The 27,408-nt window shown below is 52.0% G+C and overlaps 1 protein-coding gene across 1 annotated transcript; it reads left to right on the top strand.

Moving 5' to 3' along the window:
* Window positions 1–7,637: 7,637 nt before the first annotated feature.
* On the top strand, window positions 7,638–17,908 carry CYGB (cytoglobin). The gene is made up of 4 exons (XM_007537679.3): window positions 7,638–7,956; window positions 13,484–13,715; window positions 14,036–14,199; window positions 16,603–17,908. Exons 1-4 carry the CDS (start codon window positions 7,814–7,816, stop codon window positions 16,634–16,636), a joined length of 573 nt encoding a protein of 190 aa, XP_007537741.1. The 5' UTR covers window positions 7,638–7,813; the 3' UTR covers window positions 16,637–17,908.
* The last annotated feature ends 9,500 nt before the right edge of the window (window positions 17,909–27,408 follow it).

Here is a 27,408-nt window from a genome sequence, read left to right as displayed (position 1 = left end):
AAAACAAACAAAGGCAACAAAAGGGGGGAAATAGTCTCCAGGAGCAGTGGATTCATGGTGCAGGCATCGGGCCCCAGCAATAACCCTGGAGGCAAAATAAAGTACTAAAGAGAGAAAGAGAATGAATGAGAGGCAAAGCTGGGCAGTGGTGCACCTCATAAAGTGGACGTGTTAGAATGCTCAAAGACACAGGTTCAAGACCTTGGTCCCCACCTGCAGGGGGGGAAGCTTCACAAGTAGTGAAACAGGGCTGCAGGTATCTCTCCTTCTCTCTCAATTTTTCTCTGTCTCTATCCAATAAATAAATAAATTAATTAATTAATTAAAAGAGATAGAGAGAAGGGGGGCTGGGTGGTGGCACACTGGTTGAGTTCACGTTACAATATGTAAGGACCCAGGTTCAAGGCCCCAGTCCCCATCTGCAGGGGGAAAGCTTCACAAGTGCTGAAGTAGGTCTGCAAGTGTCTCTGTCTCTCTTCTTCTCTATCTCCCCCTCCCTCTCGATATCTGGCTGTCCCTAGCAAATAAATAAATGCTGGGAAATTGTGCAGATGCAGTCACATCTGCCATGTCTTCCCCTCAGGCTACTAGTTCCCGTGAGAGTTGGGACATTCTGGGAGTGCCTGTTCCGCCATGTTATGCCCTCAGGGCATTGTCTATATCCCCTTGATATCTGGAGTGCTTGGGTCACTCCTCCCCCCTCCCATTCTCACGAGAGTTATCATCCTATCCTGGAGTGCTATGGTTACTCCTCCCCCTTCCCATTCTCCTGAAAGCTGCTCCTATAAAAACCCTTCGTTTTTCCACACCTCGCTCTCTAGCCAGTGCTTCACTCCTGTGTTCAGATGCAGGAAAGGTTACTGGGTGAGGCGGCCATTTTCGCTACCTCCACATGGCCCAACCTGCTTCTCTAGCACCCAACTCTGAGGTACCAGTGCAAATAAAGATTTGTGTTTCCTCTTTGCTCCAGACCCCCTCTCTCTCATCTCCGTGGCCCGCACAACAACAAATAAAGATAATAAAAAAGAGAAATAGAGAGAGCAAGAATGAATGGGAAGCCAGTTCTCGATTAACAGTATGTGGGGGGGAGGGGCGTTGTTATGGCCCCTAAAGCCCTGGGTTCGTATCCCTACTCCACCTCCCTGGGTTTGCAGCATTCACTGGCTGGACTCCCACGAGCACCTGTCTCTGAGCCTCAGAAACTGGGGAGAAGGGACCTGGTATCTCTGCCCTCTGCCCAGTAGGTCTCCCTGCTGGCATTCAGAGAAGTGAGGCCTGGCATGTCTAGGGCCCCAAAGCATGGGGCCTACCTTCTCCTCTGCTGCTTTTACCTCCTGCTCCTGCTGCCTCCTACACAGCATGCTCCAGGGCGGGGGGCACACCAGGCCTGCAGAAAACTAACCAGGTCACAGTCCCCTCACACTGGAATATTCCAGAACACCACCTCTCCCTCTGAGGTCGCCTGCCACTGCCCTCAGATCCCCAACATAACCACACCCCCATCCCCAAACCTACAAAACCACTGTCCCTCGGTTCTGTTTAACCCAGTTCTTCCCCCCCCCCCCCCCCCCCCCGGCCTAACCATAAGTTCTCAAGGTAGTAGCTGATGGAAAGAGGGAAACCTCTCCTCTCTGTTTCTGTCAGTAACCAGATCCCCAGCCCCGCCTCCCAACCCCCCCAGCCTTAAAACTCTGTCCTACCTGCCTCAGTGGCCTGTTGATCCCAGTCCCAGGGGCTGAGCCCTGCCTCAAGAGGTAAGAGCCTACCTCAGAGGCTCTTTCTCCCTGAAAGAAGAAGCATGGGAGTCAGACAAGTAAAGACAATGCTATCCCAGACTTCTGTCCCCTCTGCGTCTCCCCATTTACTCCATCGCTGATGAGACCCAGTTGAATTTTATATATTTTTTTCATATTTTTACCGTAGCACTGCTCAGCTCTGGATTGTGGCGCAGGGGATTGAACCTGAAGCCTGGGAGCCTCAGGCTTGAGAGCTTGTTTGCATAGCCATTATGTTCTCTCTCCTGTCTGGATATATCTATTCTTTTTTCAATATTGTTTTAGTTTATTATTATTACCAGAGCACTGCTTGGCCTTGGTTTACAGTGGTGCGGGGGATTGAACCTGGGACTATGAAGCCTCAGGCATGAGAGTCTGTTATCATAACCACTATGCTATCTACCCCCACCCTTCTTTTTCTTTTTTTCCTATCTCTCAGCTCTTCTCTGGCTTCTGGTGATGCTGGAGGTTAAACCTAGGACCTCTGTTGCCTCAGATATGAAAATCCTCTTGTAAAACCATTATTATGCTTTCTTCCCCCCACCCCCACCCCACCTCACCCCTGCCCCAATTGGATTTTATGACTGTGGAATTGCAGAAAAGAAATTTCACCCCTGCCTCCACCCTGGTCAGCCCTCCAAGGCAGCCACCATCAGCAAACAATGTTACATATCAAGCCACCTGCTCCAGTTAATCGGGTCCCAAGATCCCAGGCCCTGGCCACAAGACTCCAGATTTGTTCTGTCCTCTCCTGACAGGAAGTCCAGACCCACTTCATACAGAGGAGACAGACTGTCTGTTAGTCCCATAATAACCACAGGACAGGTGGGCGACCTTGAGAGAGTCATTTACATCCCCCTGTCTCTCACTTTCCACCATCAACAAGAGACAAAAACGTGTCTTCGAGCCTTATGGGGCCACTGACATCCACAGATTGTTCCTCTGGGGAGGAACAAAGCACCAACCGTGTGAGATAAGACAGTGGCCAGTACTCTGAGCAGCCATGCTGAGTGCATCAGTGCCTACAACTATTCTGTAGCTAGCCCCATTTTTTCATAGAAACTAAAAGTTGATGTTTTTCTTGGCCAGAGGGGAATCCAGGGCTTACACTCAGCTGTCTTGACCGAGGATGTAACTCAGCAGAAGGCAGAAAGCATGCCTCACGCACAATTTCCTGAATTCGATTTGTAGCACATAAAGCCAAAACAGACATGCTGCCCAGCTCAACCTAACCACCACAGTAAGCAACAGTCTGGGCTGGGGGAGATAGCATAATGGTTATGCAAATAGGCTCCAAGGTACCAGGTTCAATTCCCCACCACCACCACCATAAGGCAGGACTGAGCAGTGCTCTGGTAAAATAAATAAATAAATAAATAAATAAATACAAAAACTTTCATGCCTGAGGCTCTGTTCAAAGTTCAACCCTTCCCATCCCTGCACCACCATAAACCAGAGCTGAGCAGTACTCTGATCTCTGTCTTTCATTTAAATAAAATGAAGTGAAATAGAATAAAATATTAAATAAATAAAAAAGGAACAGTCAGCACTCAAGGGCTTCCTGTGTGGTGTCCAGTGGCAGTCACTTTGTACAAGTCACCCCATTTCACCAATGGTGGTAAGTACACAGATTGGGACCATCTCAGTCAGCGAGTGGGGGCTCAAAAAGGCTGTTTTCCTGCACATAACCAGGGCTTCCCAGTACACCTTTGACTTTTAAGACCCTCCAGGACTGAGAACTGCCGGTCTCCTGCATCTAAGGTGCCACACTGCAGATTCCGCAGCCCTGGGGACACTCACGGATACAGGTATGCCTGCAGCCATCTGAACTCTGTGGAGAGATGCCCTCCTTCTAGATGGCTCCAGGGCCTCGTGGGAGGGAGGGAAGCAGTGCCAGGGACCAAGAGACAGATGTTTCCTCAGGAGAGAGAGGACCTAATAGAACTATCCTACACTGGCTGGTCCAGAGAGGCACATGGGGAAACAGTCCAGTCAGTGTGTTCTTGGTGAATGTGTTGATCCTATAGTTTTTTGTCAAACATAAGCTACACCATCTTCAGAACACACCAGTCACCCAAGAAAAGAAACATCTACAAGGTGCCCCCAAATTTCACCCCCTGGTCAAGGCCACAGGCCTCCAACCCAGGGAAGAGTTAACTTTCTGGCCAATGGAGACAACGTCCTGCCAGCAGGGGCCGGCCAGCCAATGGCACTCCACGCTGATGATGTCATGCTCTTCCCGCGCCTGCTATTGGGAACCGGCCTGCGAATCCGGCCCGAGGTTCAGGCAGCGGAGCCTCCAGGCAGCGGGGGCAGCGCCGCGGGAGGGGGGGGGGGGGAGAGTGGGCAGAGCTCAGCAGGACTGCGCCGCTGACAGCCTCGCCTCTGCCTCTGCGCCCCTGCGTGTTTGCCCACAAGGGACTCTGGGGACCACTCTGTCAAGGCAGAGCAGCGACCCCGGTCCAGGGCTGAGACTGATGCCTCCCTTCCCAAATGCAGAAGACAGACACCAACCAGCCTGGCATCTTACTGGGCATCCAGGGGACAAGGGCGCCACAGGGCGGGGTGCAGGCACAAATCCAGGCAGAGGTGGGGAGGGGACGGGCTTTCCTAGACTTACCTGCTGGAGGGCTGCAAGTCTGTTCCCGAACTGCTGTCCAGGACGGCCCCATCTTCTCCACTGGTGGGCTCTCTGAGGGGGGCACAACCAGCAAAAAGTGCTGTGGGCAGTGCCCCGCTGCCCTACTGCTTCTCCACCACACCTTGCGAGCCACTGTGTGCCTGGAGGCTGCAGCCAGTGCCTTGAAAGAGTTCCACTCCTCACACCCCAACCTCCTGGGAGCAACCCTTGCCCCCCTCTATCTTGGCCATAGCCCAGTAGTTTCTCCCTCCCTCCTCCCAGCCCAGGACCCCCATGGGTTTCTCACGGTTGAACCTGGTTGGCAAATCTTCTGCGCCAGAGCATGGCCAAGGTGCTGAGCAGGAAGAGTGTGGTGCACATGTCTCAGCTGCCCCATCCCCTCTGGACAGGGCCTGTCTGCACAAGGGGCCCTGACAGCCCTGCTAGTTCTCACTGCCCACTGCTGTCTGTCCCGGGGTTCCTGCTGGCCAAGGATTAGGAGGCCCAAGCTGATTATTGGAGTCAGCATACCCGACCTTGTGAAGACTGATTAACTTCACTGAGCCCAGGTCTGCCCCTTCCCCTCCCCTGCCACCCCCCCTCCCCACACAGACGTTTTAGTCTTGGGGGGATTTTGCTGTTACTAAGAACTAAGACCGTGGTCCGGGATAAAGTGTTGAACTCTCAAGCTATGAGGTCCCGAGTTCAATCCCTGGCAGCACATGTACCAGAGTGATGTCTGGTTCTTTCTCTCGCTCCTCCTATCCCTCTTATTAATAAATAAGTAAATAAAATATTAAAAAAAAGAACTAAGATCTGGGGCCACCTGGTTGACAGCACATGTTACAGTGAGCAAGGACCTGGGTTCAAGCCCCTAATCCCCATCTGCAGGGGCAAATCTTCACAAGTGGTGAAGCTGAGCTGCAGGTGTCCCTCTGTCTCTTTCCCTCTCTATCTCCCCCTCTCTCCTTAATTTATCCCTGTCTCTATACAGTAATAAATAAATAAAAATTTAAAAAAATAACTAAGACTTGGGCCTACCCTCAAGGGGTTTACAGTCCAGACAAATTTTCAGGCAAAGTTAAACTGATGTCTTCTACAGTGAATGGGGGGCTGGAGGGACCCACAGAGAGGCCCGCAGACCCAGGGCCAGTGCCAGGGGAAGTTTCAGAGCAGCTGGAGGGATCCAGATTTGCAGGTGCTCAAGGAAGGCTGGGGGCCTGGGACAGGAGGTTATTCTGGAACTTCAGGCCTGGAGAAGTAGACATATGTTCCAGCAGCTGGAAGTCTGGTGATGTCACAGGGGAGGGAACAGGAGAGGAGGGCGGCAGGAGATGAAGCTGAGAAAATAAGGGAGTCAAAGGGAGTGCAGGGTGGTTATGGCTTAGTTCTACCCTCTGGATAATCTTCTCCCATCACTCCTTTTTTAAAATATTTTATTTATTTATTAATGAGAAAGACAGGAGAGAAAGAACCAGACATCATTCTGGTACATGTGTTATCAGGGATTGAACTCAGGACCTCATGCTTGAGAGTCTAGTGCCTTAGCCACTGTGCCACCTTCTGGACCACTCCCACCACTTCTGATAATGTTGCCTCCTTGGGTAAAAGCTGACTGAATATGCACTCACTAAGTAGATGTGTAATATATTCAGTACACCCACATGTAAACCACGCTGTACCTTTGTACAGATACACGTGTACAACTTGGTGAAGAGAAACAAACAGAAAGAAAATACCTCCCACCTTCTTTCCACTTCCCTCCGGGGCAGCCACTTGTGGGGTCACCAGACAGGCTTCAAGAGACTCTCCCTGCAGTTTGAGGAGGGTTCTGGAGCTGGCCCACAGCAGGAAGACCATGACAACCAGCACCGTGGGTCCCAGAGTCATGTCAAAAAGCAAAACAAACAAACAAAAACTGAACGTGTCCACCCTCTTCCAAGGTCCCCAGAGGATCCATCAGAGCTTCCTGTAGCATTCTGAGAGGGAAGTATGTCTCTAGGCCCCTGCCCAGGACTGCAGTAAGGTACCTGGACTCCGGGATCCAGGAAAAGTCATAGTAGGGCTGCACCCAGGCTCTCTATTTTGAAATATGATTTTAGAAATAGACACTTACTCCAAAGTTAAAGAGGAGGGGCAATCCTCTCCCAAAGCTTGGAAAGTAGACACAAAGTCTTTAGGACAAGAGTCACTAGGAAACCTCAGGGAAAAGTGGACATACCCCATGTGTATCACATGCTCCAGTCACTTCGGCCTCCCTGGGGCACTGGGACTCAGGGATGGGATCTGCCTCTCCCAGGATGCAAAACGAGACCCTGTGACTCTCAGAGATTCAGTCTCCATGCCTGACACAACAGCGCACATGCTTCTGGACCCTGTGTCACCAGGACCTGGGTGTGTCTTCTCCACCTCCTGGATCCCTCCCTAACTGTGGCTTTGGTGACTTTGGGCCTTCTCCAGGAACCTGACCGGTCCTTTCCCAAAATTTCTTGAACCCCAGGCTCCACTAAGGCAGGAATTCAGGACAGTGCCTGGGTTTTGCCTGCCAGCGTCGTTAATAAGAGGTCCAGAGACTCATTTCCGACGCGCGGGGAGGAGGTGTGGCCGGAAGGGAAGGGGCGCAAGTCTCTGGCTCCCGGGTCTCCCAAGGGCCCCCACCTCACCCCCGCCCCCCATCCCAACCCCCTCATCCCCACCCCACTCCACTCCCCACCCCCACCGCAGCAGGGGCCACCGAGCTAGGAGACCATCCCAGTTCTAAACCCGCGGGGTCCTGGAAACTGGAGGTCGGGGCTGGCTCCGGGGAGGCAGGGAGCCAGAGCGTCTCCATAGGGTCTGCGTGCGCCCCCTCGGGAGGGCGCCCGCACAGCACCCGCCAGGGCGTGTTTGACTGAGTCTGCTCCCAGCCTGCAGCGAGGTGCACACAGGGAGAGGGGGTCTACAGACCCGCCCCGGCAGGGCACGCTCTAGTGACCCCCCCCCCCCCCACATACACACCCAGCACCCTCACCCCAGCCCTGCCCCGCGGTCCACTCCTCGGTGGTCTTGCAGGCGCGCGTCAGCCGCGTTGCCCCCACCCCGCCCAGCCGTCACCTTGTTGAAATTGGCTCTTGGACGTGGGATCGGGGTTGGAGCGGATCTGGTTTGGGCTTTGCTTTTTTTTTTTACATTTTTCTAGCAGACCACATCCCCGCCCCCCGCGCGTAGTCCCCCCGCCCCCCGCACATATACCCTGCACACACACAACACACACACACACGCACATACACACTCACACACACACTCACACGCGGCGCGCAGACACGCTCCCTCCCTCGGCGCGCTCTGCCCCTGCCCGCCAGCCCGCCGCGCACGCAGCCCGCCCCGCGCCCGCCCCGCGCCCGCGGCTCCGCGAAACCCGGCCGTGCCCGAGCTGCTCATGGAGAAAGTGCCGGGCGAGATGGAGATTGAGCGCAGGGAGCGCAGCGAGGAGCTGTCCGAGGCGGAGAGGAAGGCGGTGCAGGCGACGTGGGCCCGGCTCTATGCCAACTGCGAGGATGTGGGGGTGGCCATCCTGGTGAGGTAGGTGTCACCCGGTCGGCCTGGGGAGGAGGAAGGGTGGCAGCGACTCCGGGCAAGATTGGGAGAGGGCTGGCCCGGGTCCGAGCTCCAGCAGCACCTTCCCAGCTTCAGTGGGGGCCCAGGCTAGCCCCAACCGCTCCATGAGGCGTCTTGGGGTGGACGAAGCCCTGGCTGAGACCTTCCTGGGTCTGTGCACGGGGCTGCCTCTGAACTAGCACCCAGAAAGAGGGCACCTCTGTCCCTTTCTTCGGGGGACAAAACTCTCAGCTTAGCGGGCTGTGCCTTGCTGAGCCTCACCTGAGACCCCAGCCAGCAGTCAGGCTGTTAGGTACACACATTTTAAAGATCCTTTAAATAGGATGAGTGGGGGGTCCCATTTTATAGGGGGAGAAACTGAGGCTCAAGCATGAAGGACAAGCAGAAGCAGACCTCTCTTTCTGGTTCACCCCCCCCCCCCCATCCCTGTTCAAAGTGTTTTTGCAAGAATGGAACCCAGGGTAAGAGAATAGAGGTCAGAAGAGGAGAGGCTGCTAAGTCCAGTTTTCCCAGCTGGCCCCCCTGCAGCCACTGGGAGGGTGTGGGGTGCCAGCCAGCAGGGCACACCCAGGAAGGCACAGGTGTGTGGAGAAGCAGGTGGCCCCTAGGATACAGTCCCTGTGGAGTTTGGTGGAGGAAAAAGAGGTCTAGCTTCTGAAAACAGAAACAACCCAGAATACCTGAACTGGAAAGTTTGGGCCGTAGGTCACAGACTCAGGGGTCATGAGGCACCACCTGCACCATGAGACTTCACCTCCCCCCCACGCACACACAGAGTGACACTTCACACACCTTCATGCCGGTACACACACACACCCTATTCCTATGTAGTTAATGCCTCTGAGCCCCACTGTGTCTGTGTCTTATAGCTATAGATCAGCGCTCCATTCCCACACATGCTGCCCTTTGGATGAGGTAGGGGCCCCAGGCCTGCACCCTACCCCCATCCCTTAACCCTTTCCTTGGCAGTCTGGCTCTGGGGAGATGTGGGAAAGGACAGCTGAAGCGCATGCCTGTCTCCGGCCCAGGCCCAACTCTGTCTCTGGCTCCTCTTTCTCCCCCTACGCTCTCTACCTCCTCAGCTTTGGATTGCTATGCTTTGATTACAACTTAGAAACTGATTGGGGAGGGGGGAAGTAAGAAGCACTTTTGAGGAGTTAGAGGGTCCCTAAGGGCAGGTTATTTCAGCAGCAGCTCCCAAACACAGATGCACAATGAAGGGGGGGACGCACGCGAGAGGGAATCTCAGAGCCAAAGCCATTAGGCACAGAGCTACACGTGCCAGCACCCACACGAGCACACGCGGGCAGTGGAGGCACAGATGCGCCAGGCTGTATTCATGAGGACAGTGTTGGTGTGTGCTGCCACAGGGCCCACCAGACCTCCATGCACATGACCAGGAGGAAGTGAGAAGAGTCCACAGAGCCTTGGACATTCCCCGTCTCAACTTCTGCCACTAGCTTCTGAGGACACACAGGGGGTGTATGTAAGACTCAGCTCCTGTGAGCAAAACAACACAGGACAGAACTGTTTGTTGGACAGTCTGACCTCTTGATGAGGTTCCCTTTCTCTCTCAACAGCCAGTTCTAGTGCCCTATTCTTGACTCGTGGTGGGGGCCGCGGCGGGGCTGGGCAAGGCATTCGCATGCTCCAGTGGAGGGAAGACCTGCAGTCTAGAACCCAGCCTATCTCCAAGCACCATCAAGCTTCCATTCCAAGTTCTTTTACTGCTTAGATCTGGGGGGAGGGGTGCAGGGAGTCTAAAGGGAGTGTGATGAAGTACACAGCAATACCAATAAGCTTCTCAGGTGTTCCAAAGGTCCATCCCTCGATCCTGTGCCTTCCCTGTCTGCACATGGACACAGCCAGAAGGACAGACTCCCTCCTAGCCAGAGCCACTGCCCCTCTGACCTCCTTCCATGGAAGCCCAGGCCGCCACACCCAATGTGGGGGTGATGAGCTGCCTGCAGGCCGAGCCAAACCCACACCTCCACTCCCTTCCCTGCGGGGAGGACACAGAGGGAACACCCATGCTCTAGGGAGGCTCCTCTCCCAGTTGTAACTCTGACGCCTTCCCCCTCACACTCAGACAGGCCTATTTCAGGCTCTCCTGGAAGCCTGGATGCCTCTGGGAGCTGAGAAACTCCCCAAGGTTGACTGCTGCCACTGCTGCTTCTTCTCAGAAGCACAGCTCCCACTGGGCGGGCAAGGGGGGAAGCTGGAGTAAACACAGAGGGGCCAGGGAGAGGAGACAGGTGGGAAGAGCAAAGTATGAGCAGCCCCACCCCCTAGGTCCTCCCCAATTTCCAAAAGTGTGGCTCCCTAGGGCAACCACTGCCTCACCACCACCCTCTGGCAGTAGGACTCTTTCTGAGGCATCAAAGAGGGGTCTGCCAAGTTTCCTTCCGGCCACTACCACCTACTCCACTGGGCATCAGTCCCTAATCCATGATGAGAGAGTGATTGAAGTGACCAGCCTTGGGCCTGGCAGGTGGTGCAGTGGCTAGAATGTCAGATTCTCAAGCAGGAGGCCCCAAGTTCAAGTCCCCAGCATCACATATCCCAGAGTGATGTCCAGTTCTCACTCAGAAACAGGTGCATCTGAAAAAAAAGGGGGGGCCTCAAGAAGTGATTGTAGGATGGGGGAGACAGCATAATGGTTATGCAAACAGACTCTCATGCCTGAGGCTCCTAAGTCCCAGGTTCAATCCCCCGCACCACCATAAGCCTGAGCTGAGCAGTGCTCTGGTGTTTCTCTCTCTCTCTCTGCATCTCTCTCAAAAATAAAATTAATAAAAAAAAATTAAAAAAAGAAGTGATTGTAGTATTAATGAGATCATATAATAAGTGTTCAGTAAACATGCTATGTGATTCCCTCACAGGTAAAATGAACTTAATACCTGCAGAGTGGTGGTGGTGAAGTCTCAGGCAGGAGATGCTTTGCACATTATAAATACCAGGCAATTAAAAGATCATTATTTTTATACATTGTAAAAACCCTGAAGACGGAGATGCTCATTTAAGTCCAGATTGAGTTTTCCACATTAGGCCTTCATTGCGATGCTTCTCCAGAAATGTCCAGAGTATCTGCAGACAGCTGGCCTCATTTGCCCTTACCAGTGTGTCTTGAAGTAGCAGGCGGGAGGGGGGGTGTTCTCTCCCACTGCTATAGACTGGACGCTCTGAGGTGGTTGACCCCAGGTCACATCTGATCTCCAGAAGGGGACCTTCCCAGACCATTGCATGCACTCCAGCCTGGTTATTCAACCACCAGCAGCAGCTTTGTCATTTGAAGGAATGGCATGGGCCAGGTGTCCCTGGTGCATCTATTCCAAGCAACCCCTGGCCCAGGGCTGGTAGGGGAAACTGTGCTCCCTCTGATCAGAGAAAGTGGGGAAATTCTCCCAGCATGAGCAATGCCCCTGCCAAGCATGTCTGAGACACAGTTTGCATTTCCTGAAGCTTCTGTGAAGTTATGTAAGTTCTGATTCAATCTGCATGGCCCTTGTGTGATGGATATGTCCAGCCCAACTGGAAGAGGGGGTCAGTGTCTCCCTCTAGACCTCAGGGCCCTGAGCCAGAGGGACGGGTCAGAGGGCATGTGAGAGCCATCAAATCTCTGGTCCTGGGTGTAGGTCCCGTTAGACAGAGAGGGTGACAGAGCCCTCTCGAGGGAGTGAGAAATGGGAAGGGAACTCAGTCAGCTTGGGTTCAAGCCCTACAGAAGGGAAGAGTAGGTGACACTCCCAGTGTGGATGACCACGAGGCTGGTATACCCAGTGAACCTGTGAGGCCAGGGTGGGGATGGCCCAAGATTGGGGAAGAATACAAGTAATATTAGAGGAGCTGGCATGGACAGCTTGTCAGAAGTCTGGAATGCCAGGAGGAGGAGTTTTGATTGGTACAGAGGACAGTGGGGACCCACTGAGTGGTTTGTTTGTTTGTTTTTCCTGCAGGGTTATTGCTAGGGCTCCATGCCTGCACTGTGAATCCACTGTTCCTGGAGGCTATGTTTTTTTCTGTTATTGTTGTTGCTGTTGTTGTTGGATAGGACAGAGAAATTGAGAAATGCAGGGAAGACAGAGAAGGGGGAGAGGAAGATAGACACCTGCAGACCTGCTTCACTGCCTATGAAGTGACTCCCCTGCAGGTGGGGAGCCAGGGGCTCAAACCAGGTTCCTTCTGCAGGTCCTTTACACTTTGGGCTATGTGTGCTTAACCTGGTGTGCTACCACCTGGGCCCTGAGCCACTGAGTGTTTTTGAGGACCAAAGTGACCTCCTGGAAATGATATTTGGGAGGAATTAGACAATTTCATATAAACTGGAGAGGCTTGATGGGAAGGCAAGATGGATGGGTAGGAAGTCATTACAGAAGCACGCCAGGCAGGTTGAAATCCATGAGTCTGTCTAATTAAATCAGCCAGTGTGACTGCAGGCCAAGGAGGGGGAGCTGGGAGGTGGAGAGGGGGGGAGACTGAGCTGAGAGGAAGAGAATTCCTTTCTCTTCTTCCTTGACTCAGTGACCTGAACATAGCCACTAAGGTTTTGTGTACAAGGAAATCATGTAGGTTTTCTGAATCCCCAACATGTTTAGAGGACTCCCCATGTAGTTTCTTTCTTTTATTTTATTTTTTACCAGAGCACTGCTCAGCTCTGGCTTATGGTGGTGCAGGGGATTGAACCTGGGACATTGGAGCCTCAGGCATGAGAGTCTGTTTGCATAACCATTATGCTATCTACCCTCTGCCCCCCATGTAGTTTCTCATATTCACAATAACTCAGCAAAATGGAAGCAGTAATGCCCATTTGATACATGACAACACTGAGACTCAGAAAGCTTTCCCAGGGGCCACCGTGGCACACCCAGTTAAGCACACACAGTATGAAGTGCAAGGACTGGTGCAAGGATCTGGGTTTGAGCCCCAGCTTCCCACATGCGGGGGGGGGGGGGGGCGGCACTTCACAAGTGTGAAGCAGGTCTGTAGGTGTCTGTCTTTCTCTCTCCCTCTCTATATCTCTTGCCTCTCTCAATTTCCACCAGGAGCAATGGATTCATGGTACCGGCACTAAGCCCCAGCAATAATCCTGGAGGCAAACAGAGAGAGAGAGAGAGATGGTACTTTCTTCGGGTCACACTGGCTGTGATTCCAGACCCTAGACTCTTAGACTCTCACTCTTTTGTGATTAGAGCAGGTTTTGAAGGGTAAGTAGAATTTAAAAGCAAAAGGAGTCAAGAAGTGACCTGGGGAAGGAAGGAGAAAAGCAGCCAGAAACTTGATAGGCAAGGCTGCCAGCCCAAACACTTCTGACGGAAATGGCCTGTTTGGGGCTACATGTACCTTAGAAAGTTAGCTCAGGTTTGAGGGACAGCTGTACGTGATGGTGAAAACGATCACTGGGGAAACTGCAGTCCCTGAAGCATTCTGCCCTCTTCCAGTGAAAACCAAAGCACCCATGTCTCAAGGCTCACCTCCCTCCCTGCCCTGGCAGGTTCTTTGTGAACTTCCCGTCGGCCAAGCAGTACTTCAGCCAGTTCAAGCACATGGAGGATCCCCTGGAAATGGAGCGGAGTCCCCAGCTGCGGAAGCACGCCTGCCGGGTCATGGGGGCCCTCAACACCGTGGTGGAGAACCTGCACGAGCCCGAGAAGGTTTCCTCAGTGCTGGCCCTGGTGGGCAAGGCCCACGCCCTCAAGCACAAGGTGGAGCCCATGTACTTCAAGGTGTGTTGCTGGGAGGCTGCAGCTTTCACCTCACTCTACAACACCACCTCTGGGGCCCCTTTGCCAAGGCCACCTGCAGCCCCAGGCTCTGGGAGGGTTCCCCAAGGCAGCAGAGGTGACTTGGGGACACTCTGCATGTCCCCGTGCTGTGACCATGACGGAGAGGGACAGGGTGACACAGAGGAACTGCATCTGCAGGGTGTCTGGTTCACAAAGCTCCTCACAGATGACACAGGGTGCACAGGGTTCCGGGAGCTGTGGGTGGGGACGGGGTGGGGGCTGCCTAGGTGCTTACTTCCCATTCTTCCCTCTGCCCCCAGATCCTCTCCGGGGTCATCTTGGAGGTGATTGCCGAGGAGTTTGCCAGCGACTTCCCGCCCGAGACACAGAGAGCCTGGTCTAAGCTGCGAGCCCTCATCTATAGTCACGTGACTGCCGCCTACAAGGAAGTGGGCTGGGTACAGCAGGTCCCCAACGCTAGCACGTGAGGAGGGCTGAGGGTGGGTCGGGCAGCTCTAGCCATCTCCTTCCCTGTTCCCTGGTCTCCTGGGGCCCAGGCCCCAGAGCTGTGAGTTGGAGTGGGGGGGAGACACTGAGGAGTCTGGTTAGGGCCCCACACCATTCAGGACAGGCACAGTAGGAAGAGGCCCCCACCTTTTCCTCTGTAAAGCCCCACCAAAGTCCCCCAAGACTCAGGCAGCCCTGGCTGGATAGGGCCCCTTTATCCCCTTTGTCCCTTTGTCCCTTTTCCTCCAGGCTGAGGGCACAGGGGGACATGGGGTTGCATACATGTACACAGCCCCACACTGGACACCCCCCACAGCAGGGGTCTTACTTGGGACTGACTCCTAGGGATTGGGACTCCCAGTTCTGGGGTAAGAATACAAGACTTGGGGGTCGGGCGGTAGCGCAGCGGGTTAAGCACACGTGGTACAAAGCTCAAGGACCGGCTCAAGCATCCCGGTTTGAGCCCCTGGCTCCCCACCTGCAGGGGAGTCACTTCACAGGTAGTGAAGCAGGTCTGCAGGAGTCTGTCTTTCTCTCCCCCTCTCTGTCTTCCCCTCCTCTCTCCATTTCTCTCTGTCCTTTCCAACAACAAACAACATCCACAACAACAATAATAACCACAACGATGCTACAACAACAAGGGCAACAAAAGGGGGAAAAATGGCCTCCAGGAGCAGTGGATTCATGGTGCAGGCACCGAGCCCCAGCAATAACCCTGGAGGAAAAAAAAAAAAAGATTACAAGACTCAGGGTCAAGGCGGATGGCCAGCCTTGGAGCACGAGGAGAGAGCTGGCCCCATATGTGGTAACTGGGAACACTCCAGCCTTCTTGAGGTCCCCCAAGGGGCAGCTGGCCCTGGGAGCTCAATGGAGGATGAGGCAGGGCTGGAGAGAAATGGGAGAGGAGAGCAAGCCAGCAGGCCGGTGGGTGGAGGCGGGAATGGGAAGTCAGGGTCAGCCAGCAGCTCAGGCCGCTGGAGGTGGAGAAGCAGGCCCGGCCATTTCCCATGGAGAGAGCGGTTCCCCCCCCACCCCCAAAAGCCATCAGGATCTTCTGCTCACAGGCCTCCAACCCAGCTCTGCGGAGGAGGTCCCCGGAGGGCAGCCTTGGGAGGCCAGGCCTCCTGACCTTCCACTTCTCCCTTCCCCCGCCTGGGAGTCCTGGGGGGGAGGGGGGCTGCAGACCTGTCCCACTCCAGATGTGCGCAGATGGGCCCTTCCGGTGGAGGGGAAGCAGGGGGGAGAGTTCTGCCACCTTCCTGGGTTGGTGGGGCCGGGCATGCTACAGGAAGCAAGAGAGGGCCCTGGGGTGAGGGAAGGGGCCTGGGCCTTCCACGCCTCACCCAAGCAGGCCCAGCCGCCAGAGATGAGTTTTGTTTACAGCCAGGCGACAAGACTTCCTGCTTCAAGAGAAAAAGGGCTGTTTTCTAGGGGCCTGGGGGACTGGTGAGAGAGCGCTCTGGCCTGCAAGGCCCATGAATCAGAAACACATGGACAGAGTTTCCCGACACCAAGTCCCGTTCCCTCCCCTCCCTCGCCCCAGCTGTGCCCCTGGGACTTGAGTCTTGCCAAAGCGCAGACATCAGAAAACCACCGGGTCTCTGCCTGCTCTGGTCTTGGCCTACTCCTTGAGGACCAAATGGAGACAGGCTACGTGGGGGTGGGGGTGGGGGGCAGGAATCATTATCCTCCAGCTCATCCCTTTGCTCCCCTCACCCCCCCCACACACACTCTTTCTAGTACCCTGAGGACACAGATGTGGGCCCCAGGAAGGCCTGCAGATCCCAGCCTGCTGGCAAAGCCAGACAGGTCTAGCAGGTGAGAGACAGAGTTCTAGAAGGCCTCCTTCCCACTGCTGATCCAGGAGCAAGTGCTGGGCTGTTTACTGAGGTGTCTCTGCTGAAGGGTGTGTGTGCATTTTTGTGGGTGGGGGAGCCAGGAGATGGGTGGGGAGGCAAAGGGCTTCTTATTCAGCAGACACCACTGGGTGGCCAGAAGGAGGGCTACCCAGACAGCCCCCCCCCCCAAGCTCACAAGTGTACCTGAAGGAAGAGAGAGTTCCAGTTTGAGAAGCACTTTTCATGCAGCCTCCCAGAGGTAGGCAAGGCAGAGGCACTGGGTGGCAGAGTTGGCATTTCAGCAAAAAGGATCCAGGGGTTCAGAGGGGCCCAGCGACACCACCTGGGGTCACACAGCAGGCTCCCAGGAGAAGGGGGCCAGAAACCTGGTCTTAGCGTGCTGCTTTCCACTGCGCCATGCCAGGTCTCTCAGCACACACTGCCCCTCCCTGTTCCCCGGCCCTCCTGTTCTGTCCCCCTGGTTCTGGTTCCCCCACTGCCCCCTTGTAACCTGCTGTCTCCATCTCCTGTCTCTCCCATAGCCCGCCAGCTACGCTGCCCTCCTCAGGGCCCTAGGGCCTCTTCTCTCCTCCCCCCTCCCTGGCAGCACCTTGAGCAGCAGGCTGAGTTCTGAAGACCCTCCTTGACTCTCCATTTCTGGGTGCCAAGGACGCTGAAGGAATCCCTGAATCGTCTTCTCAGAGAGACACCACCTTGCCGTGGCCACAGTTCCCCCCTGGAGTCGCCGGGAGGCAGAGCCGGAGCTTAGATGCTGACCCCAGCTGGGGTGGCCTTTGGGGCCTTGGGGGACCCTTCCTTCTTGAAAAGCCAGGGCACCCCCCCACCCCTTCTTAGCTTTTCTACTCACCATTAGAGACCCAGCTAAGTGTCTGGCCAGAGCCGGGGACAGGTCTAGGAGTCAGTCGAGGAACAAGCCAACCCAGTCCCGATCTGCCTAACCAGCATGCGGGTCTCCACATTAGTCTATCTAGAGCATCACGCACACGCACCTCCCATATATACAGATATATTCTCTATACCGCCTCTATAAAAAAATATATATATATATACACACACGTGCATATCTCTAACGTTAATCTCTAGGAGCTGGAGCCGGCAGGAAGCCCACCTCTGTGTGTGTGGCAGGGCAGGGTCATGGTCACACGTCTGGGCAGAGAACAGAGTGTCCTGACTTGCAGGGGAGGGGGATCCCCACATTGGCACAGAGCAGATGGGGCGGCCTCTGGGCAGGGTTAGGGTGGCCCAGCTTGCCTGTAAAGCCCAGCTCCTTCTCTAAGCAGCTCTCCAATCCCTGCTTTTCACTTCTAAGCCAAAAGGTTTTGCCCTTCTCCCTCACCTCTACTACCCATTAGTCTGGGCTCCCTGATTTGGCCCCACTTACCCCATACCCCACCTCCCCATCCCAGAATGGACAAAGGCAGACTTTCTGTTCAGGAGAGAACACCACACTGGGGGAGGCTCCACCCATCTGCCTTTGTCATTATGATGGCTCCAGGTTTTTTGGGGGGTGGGAGAGGGGGAGAATCAAGGACCACAGGCCCCCCATCTCTTCCCGGCGCTCTAAGCACCCTGGGGCCTCCCTTCCTGCCCCTGGCTGGCTGTTGGTGATGGTCATTCCTGTCCACCTGTCTGGGTCAGCATTGCTGGGGGCACCCCCAACCCCTATGTGTGCTCCCTGGTTGGTCACATGTGTTGTCCCCAAGGGTGTGTCGCTGATGTGGCTGCAGCCCCTCCTGCCCACCTCCATGCAGTCCTGTGTGTAGCCACCTCCTGTAGGTGTTTGTGATCACACCCAGCGTGTCATTAAACAGACTTGTTATCCCCGTCTCTGTGTGCACATATGCCGTCTCTGCCTGGGGCCCTGCCCCTGGCTCTGCCTGCCCTCCCGAGTTCAGGGCTCCAGTCTTTTTCACCAGCCCCTGAAAGAGGCCCCTCGCTCCTGCCATCTACAGCCTGCCATCTACAGCCACTCAGAATTGAGATTCACCTGTTTGATCAGAAACACAGGCCTGAAGACTAGAAGCCGGGATCTGAGGGGAGACAGACAGGAAAGCTGTCTGCTTGTTCAAACAGAAAGAAAAAAAAAAGTGTTTCGTTCTGGAAGTCTCCCTGGCAGAGGAATCAAGGGAGGAATCATGGAGGTGGTGTTCAGCAAGGCCCGGCAGCCCCAGCTTACTTGGTCACCTCTCTTCCAGGCCTGAGCACGGGCTTCCCTGTTCAGGAGGGCTGAGTGACAGAAGCCTACTTCGATCTGGCAGAAAACCTCAGTGTCTGCTGTGAGCTCCAGCTCCCAGGCCCCTTCGAAGCCCCCACCAGGGTGGAGGCCAGTCAGCAGCCTCAAATCCCCCAGGGCAGCTGGGGAGGTCACCACCCCCGGGTGGGCTGGGGAGAAGCAGGAAGCAGCCTCCTCCCTCCCCCCCCCAGGGGTCTGGCTGCCTGGGAAGATTCAGCCTTGCACACAGGCCAGGTCTTATCTCCCAGACACACAGGAAGGAGCTTGTCTCTCAGCCCATGAACTTGCACGCAGGCCGCGCCTTCGTCTTCTGGAGCTGGAGCGGCAGAGACTCTCCACAGAAACCCAAAGGATAAATAAACCTCACTCTTAGAAAGCAAGGCCAGCACGAGGGGCCAAGAGGGAGCTGTGTGAGGCCCAAATGTAATGTAGTGGGGGGGGGGGGGGCGGGAGGCAGAGCTGCAAGGCTGACAGCCAGACCCTGCAGCCAGATGTCTGCTGGGTGACATTGAGTGCACGGCTCAGCCTTCCTGAGCCACGGTCACATTTAACCTAAAACAGGAGTGAACCTGAGATTTGATGTCAGGGCGGGGCAGAGAGGGCTCCAGGAGCACTAGAGAGAGTGATCCATGGGGTTAAAGCAAGGAAGGCAGGAGGGAGGGAGGTGAGTGAACAGAGGAAACCAGGAGGCAAAGGCAAAGGAAGGAGGCACAGGGTCTTTGGCCAACCACACTTCTGGTGAGCTGCGACGGAGCCCAAGTCCTAGGGGATGAGGCTGGGGCCCATCGGGGAGTGGAGGTGTGAGTGGTGGGGTAAAAGAACAGTCTCTGGGAAGAAGGATCCCCGTCCCATTTCAGCTGGCTTGAGAGGGATGAACGGGCCTCTGGGCTGGTCAAAAGCAGAATCATTTTGGAAGGTGGTCCCTGAGGTAGATTGTCCCTGGTTCCCACCTCTGAAATCTGCCATTCACACCTGGGATGGGGATGCTGCCCGCCCCTCCCCTTGCCCCCCAAAGATGCAAGAGAGATACTGGGCGGGGTCTAGGTACCCCCACAGGTTGAGTGCAGTGGACTGCAAAGTCTTGGAGGGGGTGTTTCTGTACTTGATATTCAGGGATTGTCTTGTCACTGGAGAACTGAGCAACTGGGTCAGCTCCCCCTGGCGAGTTCTAGCTGTAAGCCATGGGGTGTCTAGAAGGCAGGGCGCAGTTTTGGGGGCTCCTTCCCAGCTGTGCAGGCCTAGCTGCGTGGCCCCACAGCGCCCCCTGCTGGCAGGTATGGGAACCCCAGCCTGAGCCTGGGCTGCAAGAGCAGAAAGATTGTTCCCTCTTAGGGGCCAACTTTCATCCCTGCTCTCAGAGAGGAGACTAAGACATAAAGAAAGGTGCATGGCCCGAAATAAGAACTGTGGGAATACCTTCCCCACATTGTGGAACCAAATAGAGAAAGTTAATGTTCTATTTAAGAAGAAAGACTAAACTAAGATTCCATGTCACAACTGTGAGAATGGTTTACATCAACAAAACAGGAAAGGACAAGTGTCTGTGAGGTTGTGGAAAAAAGGGAGCTCTGCTACACTGCTGGGGGGAGTGCAACCTGCTGTAGCCCCTTTCAAAGATGATATGGAGAGTCCTTAAACAAATAAACATGGAAGGGGAGCAGGCTGTGGGGCACCTGGTTAGGCACACACATTATAATGCACCAGGACTTAGGTTCAAGCCCCTGGTCCCCATCTGCAAGGGGAAAGTTTCACAAGTGGTGAAGCAGGGCTGCAGATGTGCATCTCTCTCTCTCTCTCTCTCTCTCTCTCTCTGCCTCCAGGGTTATTGATGGAGCTCAATGCCTGTACTACAAGTCCACTGCTCCAGGCAACCATTTTTTTCATTTTATTGGCTAGGACAGAGAGAAACTGAAAGAGGAGGGGAATCAACAAGAGTAGAGAATGTTACATCCTCTGAAGGGAGGCTGGACAACATACTCTATGCAGCACCTGAGGAAGATGGGTCCTGATATTGGGGCAGCTTGGAACATTCCTAATGGTGACGATAGAATGTGAGCTCAGATCTACAGGGATGCAGAGGTCACACAGGCCTAAGCTGAATATGGGTCTCAGATCAGATCAAATCAATGGGGTTTACAGCCAACAATATTTATACACCTTTCCCATATTAGGGAGCTACTCTCTTCCCTGATCCAGCTTTCTGGTCCTTTTTTCTAGCCATGACATCATGTCCCCAGACAATAACTTGCATCCACTGGCATATCAGATTTCAGGCTCAGGGGAAAAAAGAAAAAGAAAACAATAACAACAACAACTAGTATAGCCACAGGCCCTTTGGAATATAACTAAAATATGCCTACTAGCTGTCTACGAAACGGAGACCCCCTCAACTCTTCATCTGCACAACTTCAGCCTTTAGGTTCATGATTAGTCAACCAAATTTGGTTTTATATATTAACTCTCTCTTCAGCCACCAGGTCCCAGATGCTAGGGCAGACAACCCCACTAATGTGTCCTGGAGCTCCGATTCCCTAAAACCCTGACCCACTAGGGAAAGAGAGATGCAGGCTGGGAGTATGGATCGACCTGTCAACGCCCATGTTCAGCGGGGAAGCAGTTACAGAAGCCAGACCTTCCACGTTCTGCATCCCACAATGACCTTGGGTCCATGCTCCCAGAGGGTTAAAGAATAGGAAAGCTATCAGGGGAGGGGATGGGATACAGAGTTCTGGTGGTGGGAACTGTGTGGAGTTGTACCCCTCTTATCCTATGGTTTTGTCAGTGTTTCCTTTTTATAAATAAAATAAAATAAGAGGAGGGGGAGTTAGAGAGGGAGAGAGAAAGACAGATACCTGCAGACCTGCTTCACTGCCCGTGAAGTGACCCCCCTTGCAGATGGGGAGCCAGGGACTTGAACTAGGATCCTTAAGCAGGTCCTTAAGCTTTGTATTATGTGTGCTTCTCTTTCCCTCTCTAATACCCCCCTCAATTTCTCTGTCTCTATCCAATAATAAATAAATAAAAATATTTTTTAAATACACACACAAAACAAAAATAAAATAAAAATGGAAGTACCGGGAGTCAGGTGGTAGCGCAGCAGGTTAAGCACATGTGGCGCAAAGCACATGGACCAGCGTAAGGATCCCAGTTCGAGACCCCGACTCCCCACCTGCAGGGGAGTCGCTGCACAAGCAGTGAAGCAAGTCTGAAGGTGTCTGTCTTTCTCTCCCCCTCTCTGTCTTCCCCTCCTCTCTCCATTTCTCCCTGTCCTATCTAACAAAGATGACATCAATAACAACAACAATAATAAATACAACAACAATAGGGCAGGGGTAGATAGCATAATGGTTATGCAAACAATAAAAAAACAAGGGCAAAAAAGGGAAAATAAATTTTTTAAATTTTAATTAAAAAATAAAATAAAATAAAAATGGAAGTACCTTATGATCCAAAGGTACCACTCCAAGGCATTTATCCAAAGAACACTCAAGCACTAATTCGCAACCCTGTGTCCATAGCTGCATTATGCACAGTAACCAAAGAGTGGAAGCAGCCTAAATGCTCATGGGCAGATGGCTAGCTAAAGAAGTCATGGCATACATCCCCATGCAATACTACTCTGCAATAAAAAAGATGCTACTGTATTTTTAAGACGAAATAGATGGAACTGAAGGTGATTATGCTTAGTGAAATAAGAAATTAAAAGACAATCACCAGGGTGCTGGGTGGGAGGGCACCAGGTTAAGCTCACAGAATGCCAAGAAGCACAGGGACCCAAGCAAGGATCCTGGTTTGAGAAAAACATCTCTTTTGATAACTGTTCCTCTTAAATCTTGAGCCCTGGACAAAGACCTCATTCACCACCACCCTCAGTATTCAGCCACATTCTAGTACATTCTGTCTGAGAGTCACTAGCTGAAGAAATGTGTGTGTGTGTGTGTGTGTGTGTGTGTGTGTGTGTGTGTCCGTGTGTGTAAGCGGCAGGAGACTGGGGGAAGCTGGGGATCAAGCCCGGGGCCTCATTCATGGGAGGCATGCTCTCTAGCTCTGAGCTATGCCTCTGGTCAAACATTCATTTTTACTTCAAATATGCCCTACCTGGGAGAATTTATGAAACCAAGGCAGAGTTTGAAATAGGGCAGTCCTAGGGCACGGGGGGGGGGGGGGGGGTTCTGGGGGCAAGAACAGGGGCTTGTTTGGTGACCTCAAAGTGAGGGTGGAGGGAGTCGGGCTGTAGCGCAGCGGGTTAAGCGCAGGTGGCGCAAAGCACAAGGACCGGCATAAGGATCCCGGTTCGAACCCCGGCTCCCCACCTGCAGGGGAGTCGCTTCACAGGCGGTGAAGCAGGTCTGCAGGTGTCTATCTTTCTCTCCTCTTCTCTGCCTTCCCCTCCTCTCTCCATTTCTCTCTGTCCTATCCAACAATGACAACAACAATAATAACTACAACAATAAAACAACAAGGGCAACAAAAGGGAATAAAGAAAATAAATATTAAAAAAAAAAAATTAAAAAAAAAAAAAAAGTGAGGGTGGAGTGGGCTGAAGTATGCAAAGGGCATACTTTGTCTTTCTTTGAAAAAATATGTTTATTAAGCAACTTTAATTGTCATAAAATGACTAAAATGGGCTTTAAAAATGAAAGCCGGGGGGGAGTCAGGCGCTAGCGCAGTGGGTTAAACTCACGTGGTACAAAGCACAAGGACCGGTGTAAGGATCCTGGTTCGAGCCCCTGGCTCCCACCTGCAGGGGAGTCGCTTTACAGGTGGTGAAGCAGGTCTGCAGGTGTCTGTCTTTCTCTCCCCCTCTCTGTCTTCCCCTCCTCTCTCCATTTCTCTCTGTCCTATCCAACAATGACAACATCAATATCAACAACAATAATAACTACAACAAAAAAACAAGGGCAACAAAAGGGAATAAATATTCATATATTTTTAAATATTTATTTCTTTTTTGTTGCCCTTGTTTTTATTGTTGTTGTAGTTATTATTGTTGTTGATGTCATCGTTGTTGGATAAGACAATTATTATTTAAATTTCTTTATTGGAGAATTAATGTTTTACATTTGACAATAAATACCATAGATTGTACATGCATAACATTTCCCAGTTTTCCATATAACAATACAACACCCACTAGGTCCTCTGTCATCCTTCTTGGACCTGTATTCTCCCCACCCACCCACCCCAGAGTCTTTTACTTTGCTGCGATACGCCAATTCCAGTTCAGGTTCTACATGTGTTTACTCTTCTGATCTTGTTTTTCAACTTCTGCCTGAGAGTGCGATCATCCCATATTCATCCTTCTGTTTCTGACTTATTTCACTCAACATGATTTTTTTCAAGCTCCATCCAAGATCTGCTGAAAACGGTGAAGTCACAGTTTTTAATAGCTGAGTAGTATTCCATTGTGTATATAGACCACAGCTTTCTCAGCCACTCATCTGTTGTTGGACACCTGGGTTGCTTCCAGGTTTTGGCTATTACAAATTGTGCTGCCAAGAACATATGTGTACACAGATCTTTTTGGATGGATGTGTTGGGTTCCTTAGGATATATCCTCAGGAGAGGAATTGCAAGGTCATAGGGTAGGTCCACTTCTAGCCTTCTGAGAGTTCTCCAGACTGTTCTCCACAGAGGTTGGATCAATTGACATTCCCACCAGCAGTGCAGGAAGGTTCCTTTGACCCCACACCCTCTCCAGTATTTGCTGCTGTTACCTTTTCTGATGTATGACATTCTCACAGGAGTGAAGTGGTATCTCATTGTTGTCTTTATTTGCATTTATCTGACAAAGACTTGGAGCATTTTTTCATGTGTTTCTTGGCCTTTTGGATCTCTTCTGTGGTGAATATTCTGTCCATGTCCTCCCCCCATTTTTGGATGGGGTTATTTGTTGTCTTGTTGTTGAGTTTGGCAAGCTAATATTTTGGTTATTAGCCTCTTGTCTGATGTATGGCATGTAAAGATCTTCTTCCATTCTGTGAGGGGTCTCTTGGTTTGGGTAGTGGTTTCTTTTGCTGTGCAGAAGCTTTTTAGTTTGATGTAGTCACATAGGTTTATGCTTGCCTTAGTCTCCTTTGTAACTGGATTCGTTTCATTGAAGATGTCTTTAAAATATATGCAGAAAAGAGTTCTGCTAATATTTACCTCTAAGTATCTGATAGTTTCTGGTCTAATATCCAAGTCCTTGATCCACTTGGAATTTACTTTTGTGTTTGTTGAAATATAGTGGTTCAGTTTCATTCTTCTGCATGTTTCAACCCATTGTTTCCAACACCATTTGTTGAAGAGACTCTGCTTTCCCCATTGAATAGTCTGGGCCCCTTTGTCAAAGATTAGATGTCCATAGGTGTGGGGGCTTACTTCTAGGATCTCAATTCTATTCCACTGGTCAGTGTGTCTGTTCATGTTCTAGTACCAAGTAGTTTTGATGACAATGGCCCCATAATACAATTTAAGATCTGGGAGTACGATGCCTCTGGTTCTGTTCTTTCTTCTCAAGATTGTTCTGGCAATTCTAGGTCTTTTCTGGTTCCAGATAAACATTTGTAGCATTTGTTCTATTCTCCTAAAAAATGTGGTTGGGTGGAAGCAACCCAGGTGCCCAACAACAGATGAGTGGCTGAGAAAGCTGTGGTACATATACACAACGGAATACTATGCAGCTGTTAAGAACAATGAACCCACCTTCTCTGACCCATCTTGGATGGAGCTAGAAGGAATTATGTTAAGTGAGCTAAATCAGAAAGATAAAGATGAATATGGGATGACCCCACTCATCAATAGAAGCTGAGAAAGAAGAAAAGAAAGGGAAACTAAAAGCAGGATCTGACTAAATTGAGAGTAGGGCACCAAAGTAAAAGCCCTGTGGTGAGGGGGAGAGTGGACATTCAGCTTCCCGGGGTGACTGGGGGGGGGTAGAATGGGACACAGTCTTTTGGTGGTGGGAATGGTGTTTATGTACACTCCTATTAAAGTGCAGTCATATAAATCACTATTTAATTAATATGAGAGGGGAAAAATTGATTGTATGTCTCGAACTTTTTAAAACATAGACTGAGTCTTTTTAATACATAGGCTGGGTCTTTGATATGTGGACTCTCTCAAAAGCCTAGACCAGGTAGAACAGAAGCAACTGGTGGCACAGCTATTTACAAGATGCTGGGTGTTATGCAGCAAACCCTAACAAAGGGACTTTTCAAAGTTAACCCAATTACCAAATAATGTGACGATAGCAAAAACTATCCATTGTCTTCTTGAACCCTAAGACAGCAGGAACCTCACATTTCCACTATAGAGCCTATATTTCCCCCAGTCCTGGAACCTTAGGGTGGGGCCCACTTTCCTACATGCTTCTCTCAATTCATATCAAATAATATTGGACCCGCCGATCGCAACTTAATCAACGCAACGAGTGCTGCCCCAGCATGCTTCACTTCAGACTGTGTCCAGAGACTTCAGGTGTGGAATGACAACCCTTCAGCTCATTACTCGGGTGAGACCTTTCCTTTCATAGTATTCTCTAATCCCATTCCAGGTGGTTCACTTCCTAACAAAGTCCCAAAGCCTAGATATAGACCAGGTCCCGTGAGATACAGCATATGTTCAGATGTATCCATAAACTAGGGCAAAATATATACCTGAAAGCAGAAGTACACAAGAGTTTGCAGTGAGTACCCCCCAACACTTCATCTGCACTATTCCAGCCTTTAGGTCCACAATTGTTCAACAGTTTGTTTGGCTTTGTATGTTAACTCTCTTTTCAGCCACCAGGTTCCAGAGGCCAGCAGGATGTCAACCAGACTTCCCTAGACTGAGGACCCCACAAATGTGTCCTGGAGCCCCGCTTCCCCAGAGACCCACCTTACTAGCAAAAGAGAGAGGCAGACTGGGAGTATGGATCAACCAGTCAACGCCCATGTTCAGCGGGGAAGCAATTACAGAAGCCAGACCTTCTACCTTCTGCAACCCACAGTGACCCTGAGTCCATACTCCCAGAGGGATAGAGAATGGGAAAGCTATCAGAGGAGGGGCCCCCAATTTTGTTCAGACAAAATAAAAACAGAGCTGGACTGTAGTCAGAGCAGCAAAAACAAACTGTACTCAGCACAGGGCAATGGCGGGAAAGAGTCCACACAGAGCCTTAAAAATACAGCGTAGGCAAGCAGAAGGTTCCAGACAGGAGCAAGGAGGGTGGCAGCCACATGCAGAAAACCACTAAGGTGGGAGTCGGGAGGAGGCACAGCGGATTAAGCACACGTGGTGTGAAGCACAAGGACCGGCATAAGGATCCCGGTTTAAGCCCCTGGCTCCCCACCTGCAGGGGAGTCGCTTCACAAGCAGTGAAGCAGCTCTGCAGGTGTCTCTATCTTTCTCTCCCCTCTCTGTCTCCCCTCCTCTCTCCATTTCTGTCTGTACTATCCAACAACATCAATAACAACAACAATAATAACTACAACAATAAAACAACAAGGGCAACAAAAGGGAATAAATGAATAAATATATTTTTAAAAGAAAATCCCTAAGGGGGGGCTGGTGTGGTGGTAGTGCAGCAGGTTAAGCTCACATTGTGAGAGGTTGGAGTCCCCGGCTCCCCACCTGCAGGAGGGTCACTTCACAAATGGTGAATCAGGTCTGCAGGTGTCTGTCTTTCTCTCCCCCTCTCTGTTTTCCCCTCCTCTCTCCATTTCTCTCCCTCCTATCCAACCACAACAATAGCAACAGCAACAACAATGTAAAAAAGATGGCCCCAGGAGCCATGAATTCGTAGTGCAGGCACCAAGCCCCATTGATAATCCTCGAAGTGAAGGAAGGAAGGAAGGAGCTAAAAGAGAGAGAGAGAGAGAGAGAGAGAGAGAGAGAGAATCACTAAGAGGAGACAGGGAGGTCTGGCTAAACTGACCCGACAGTACTATTGATCACAGATCAGTGATTAATGATCAAACATCTCCTCAGGGTAGTTGAGGATGAGGAATCCAATGGGGGTGGCCCCAGAGGCGGCACAGTGGATAAAGCATTGGACTCTCAAGCATGAGATCCCAAGTTCAATCCCCAGCATCACATATGCCAGCGTGATGCTCTGGCTCTCGCTACC

The sequence above is a fragment of the Erinaceus europaeus genome, chromosome 12 (genome assembly GCF_950295315.1).
Source record: "Erinaceus europaeus chromosome 12, mEriEur2.1, whole genome shotgun sequence".
Taxonomy (NCBI): domain Eukaryota; kingdom Metazoa; phylum Chordata; class Mammalia; order Eulipotyphla; family Erinaceidae; genus Erinaceus; species Erinaceus europaeus.
Note: the sequence above shows the minus strand (reverse complement) of the source record. Positions and strands in the feature narration are given on the sequence as shown.

What these genes read in the sequence shown, in the direction of transcription:
- CYGB (XM_007537679.3), top strand. Translation starts at nt 7,814, where the DNA reads ATGGAGAAAGTGCCGGGCGAGATGGAGATTGAGCGCAGGGAGCGCAGC. An exon ending in GGGGTGGCCATCCTGGTGAG is followed by an intron (nt 7,957 to 13,483) that starts GTAGGTGTCACC and finishes CTGCCCTGGCAG; the next exon opens with GTTCTTTGTGAACTTCCCGT. An exon ending in CAGGTCCCCAACGCTAGCAC is followed by an intron (nt 14,200 to 16,602) that starts GTGAGGAGGGCT and finishes TCTCTCCCATAG; the next exon opens with CCCGCCAGCTACGCTGCCCT.